The sequence below is a fragment of the Dryas octopetala genome, chromosome 7 (assembly GCF_963921425.1).
Source record: "Dryas octopetala chromosome 7, drDryOcto1.1, whole genome shotgun sequence".
Classification (NCBI taxonomy): domain Eukaryota; kingdom Viridiplantae; phylum Streptophyta; class Magnoliopsida; order Rosales; family Rosaceae; genus Dryas; species Dryas octopetala.
In genome coordinates, this window is record NC_141372.1 from 16,724,427 (window position 1) to 16,728,170 (window position 3,744).

Below are 3,744 nucleotides of genomic sequence, written 5' to 3' on the forward strand. Positions count from 1 at the left end.
TGCTTAACTTTTAATCTTAGACATTATTTATTACACAGTTAGGGTTGAATTGAAATAAGTAAAATTGAAGAAATAAGAGATATCTAACATGTTATATGTTGTCACATGCATGTTAATCTGCCACAACACACTAAGATAACAACTCACATGATTAATATTTAAAATAATAGTTAGACAACGTAACATACTATAGTTTCTGGTAACAAAAACATTATCCTATATGTACGTATATAAAATTAAAATTTATCACATTAATTTCATACATATTCTTGGAATTACCATAAAGAAGAAACTTGAGAATACTTACCTAAATTAAAAAAGAAACGAAGAGAGAAATAAAATAAAATAAATCAATTACATAGTATTAATTAATTTTATTAAGTAGCTAGAGGACCAAATGTAGAAAGATATATAATGGTACATATTTAGTCTTTGTATACCCTTAAATTTCTCTTTGCACAAGGTATTATTAAGAATACATTGTTTTTTTTAAAGGGTATATTATTGAGATTATTCTAAGGTGTTTTTGTGAATTTGGGCTTACCATTTGCCGAGAGAGACTCAAGGGCCCAATGCTTGGTAGTAGAGCTACCATTCTCTCCATCCCTTGGACCAAAAGGAGTCCCTACAGGAACAGGATGATGGGTAGTATGATTGTCTTTATTAATGAGGGATGTGATAGCAGCTGCCACAGCAACCCTAAATTTAGGGTCCGAAGCAATGGCAGTCACATTTTCAGCCAATGATGTCATATTTTCTTCCCCTTTCCAACCTCTCTGATCTTCCACTCTTCCCAGTACTCCTGATCTAGCACTGCTGCTATGATAATTTGCAGATTTGCTACTACTACTCATCCAATTGTTAAAACCTGGTGGTGGTGCAGATGAATGTGAGGAGGTAGCAGCCATAGGGATTTGTTGTATACTAGTGTCACTACTAAAGTTGTTTGTGAGGTCAAGAACAAGTCCTTTGGAAGGGTCATGATGATGAGGATATATATTGCTTCTAAAGTTCGAGGATGAGGAATATTGATGAGATGAGGGGTGGTTTATCATCATATGATGAGGGGCGGCATTATAGTAATTAGGGACAGGGAGGGATGCTTGGGTGAAATTAGAGGGGATGCCATCTGATATTAGATGATGATTACTTGAATCTAATAACATGAAGGAAGCTGCTGCAGAAGCTGTTGAAGCCATGGCTGTTGCACCCACAGGAAGTGGATGGTTATGTGTTCCTTCATAAGTTGTTATGAGTATGGACATGTCCTCTAGGCATCTTTGGACCTGCAGTAGTATACCATTCAAACTATTTATTTGTATGCCATTTAATTAAAAAGTACAATGAAAGCATTAATTTTAGTATTAACAAAGACTTGCTTTCAAAAACAAAATGTATTAAAAAAGATGGAGTTCTGAATCCTCTCTCTCTCTCTATATATATATATATATCAATTTATTGAGTCTAAACTCATTTTTAGACTTTACTATAAATTATTTTCAACATAAAACTAAACTCTACACTCAAACATATATTTAAATTATTTAGACTTTAAATATATGTTTAACCTTCAAACTTAATAAGACACAGTTTTTAACAAAACAGTAGTGTTAGATATCCCACATTTTCATACTACAATTTTATACCATCTTATGTAGAAACTTACATGGCATTCATACATTAGACATTAAAAAATAAAAAGAAAAATTATGTCCAATAAAGTAATGACACGTGAGATGGTATAAAAATATGGTATAAGAACGTAGTAAGTATAGCATTATTCTTAACAAAATTAAGCACTAAAAATATGACTAAAATATATTTAAATTTCTTTTAAAAGTTTTAGTAATTGATGAAAATAGCATAAAATATATGAATACTATTAGAGACGTCAAATTTGTGTATCAAATTTAATTCATATATGGGTTCATTTATTTATCTACAATAAGTAAATGTTGACATGTATATTGACACTCATTTGAGTTTCAAATTTGATACACAAATTTTGAGGATCCCTACATTATAGATTATCAATATATATATATATATATGCATACCTGTTTCCTGACCGGGCATCCAGGAGCAACTGTGCAGCGGTAATAGGCTCGTGGGCAAGGGTTTCCTTTTGCGATTTTCTGCCCATATTTCCTCCATTGGCAACCATCATTCATCTGAAATATAACTTAAAAGATTTTAATTATCCTTAATTCTTATATATATATATATAAAGCTTAATTTTCTGCCCATATATTACGTTTTATATATAAATTAGCTGATCAACATGTATATATATATATATGGAACTCACTGTGGCTGCTTCACATCTTGCTCTAACCGAAACCCTAGCTTTTCTATTTGGTTGGGAGGCGACGTGGCTTGTAATTCCGGCGGCGGCGGCGGCCGATTCAGTCCGTTGTAGCTTGTTTTGCAGTAGTGATGATGTAAGGCTTCTACTACTACTTGTCAAGTATTCTTCCTTCTCTTGTTTATGTTCTTCTTCTCTTTCATGATCCCTTGACTGAGTATTGGTGGTGTTGGTTTGTAGCCTCAGTGACAACCCTAGTTGACTCTCTTTAATCCTATCATGATGATCACGTGCTGGGGATGGAGATCTATGGCCAATATCCAAGATCTTGGGAATAACAATATTGCCATCATCCTTACCATGAAGCGATAGAAAGGTTTGAGGATCCTAAATCAAATCAAATCAAATCAATTAATTAATTATTTACAAAAAGCCATAGGATTAATACACAAAAATAAGGGTTAACATATATAAAGTAGAATTTAATTAATTATTAATTAAGTACCTTATTTTGGGTATTTTGGTGGACAGCCGTATATTTCATTTGAAGATGGTAATAATCTTTCATGGTTTGCTCTACGACCTTCCTCAAAACCTTGTTTTCTTCTTTCATTCGGCTCATCTCCATTTGTAAAACACATAACTATATAATAACGCAAGCATCATGATCATATATATATAATCATCACAAACAATTATAATTTAAATCTAAACTAAAAATGAATTTCTTTAATTAATGTATATAGGTGCACACACAGTATACTATACCTCCTCCTCAACAGAAGCCTCATCTTGATCCACTGCTTCATCAACAGAAGCCTTTTGGCTGTTATTCTGTACATGCAGTTGTAGTGCTGTTGGTTCCTGCTCATCGTCCTCCTCCTCCTCCTTTTCTTCTTGATCTTCTGCTTCTGCTTGTTCATCTTCATCTTCTTGTTTTTCTTGTTTGGCTTCAATTTTGAGTGAAAGATCAATATTTTCCAAGTCTTTGTGATCCTTTTCTCTCTCCATTGAAGTAAGACAAAGTTGCAGAATCTCTCCGAATTTCTCTTTTGTTTTTTTTCTCTCTCTGTCTCTCTGTTTTAATGCTGCTTTTGAGGCACCGAAGTCAATTCTCTCGTCTCAAGGACGTATTATTATTAGACACACAAGGACGCATCTAAGCTTTGACTTTAATTAGGCCCTTAATTCACTTCCATTAATTAAAGACTACAAGAATCCGGCCCATTGCACTTTAATAACACTACTGACTTGGACACTCCATATTATAAAATGTGAATTATATATTTAATAGGCGCTCATTAAGGTAAGGATTAAGGCGCAAAGTCGATTCAACCCCTGGTTCCCCATCTAAGTTCCAACTATATACTCCATCTTTTGTTTTTATTAAGTCAAGGAATCTTATATAAGGCATTTCTTATGGAACCCACTTAACAATA

At 33.2% G+C, this 3,744-nt stretch overlaps 1 protein-coding gene across 1 annotated transcript; it reads right to left on the reverse strand.

Moving 5' to 3' along the window:
- Positions 1 to 510: 510 nt before the first annotated feature.
- WRKY9 (WRKY DNA-binding protein 9) lies at positions 511 to 3,316 on the reverse strand. The gene is given in 6 exon segments (XM_086252136.1): positions 511 to 534; positions 537 to 1,286; positions 2,058 to 2,171; positions 2,309 to 2,692; positions 2,811 to 2,948; positions 3,074 to 3,316. Coding segments are annotated over 6 exon segments (1,653 nt in total).
- Positions 3,317 to 3,744: the final 428 nt, after the last annotated feature.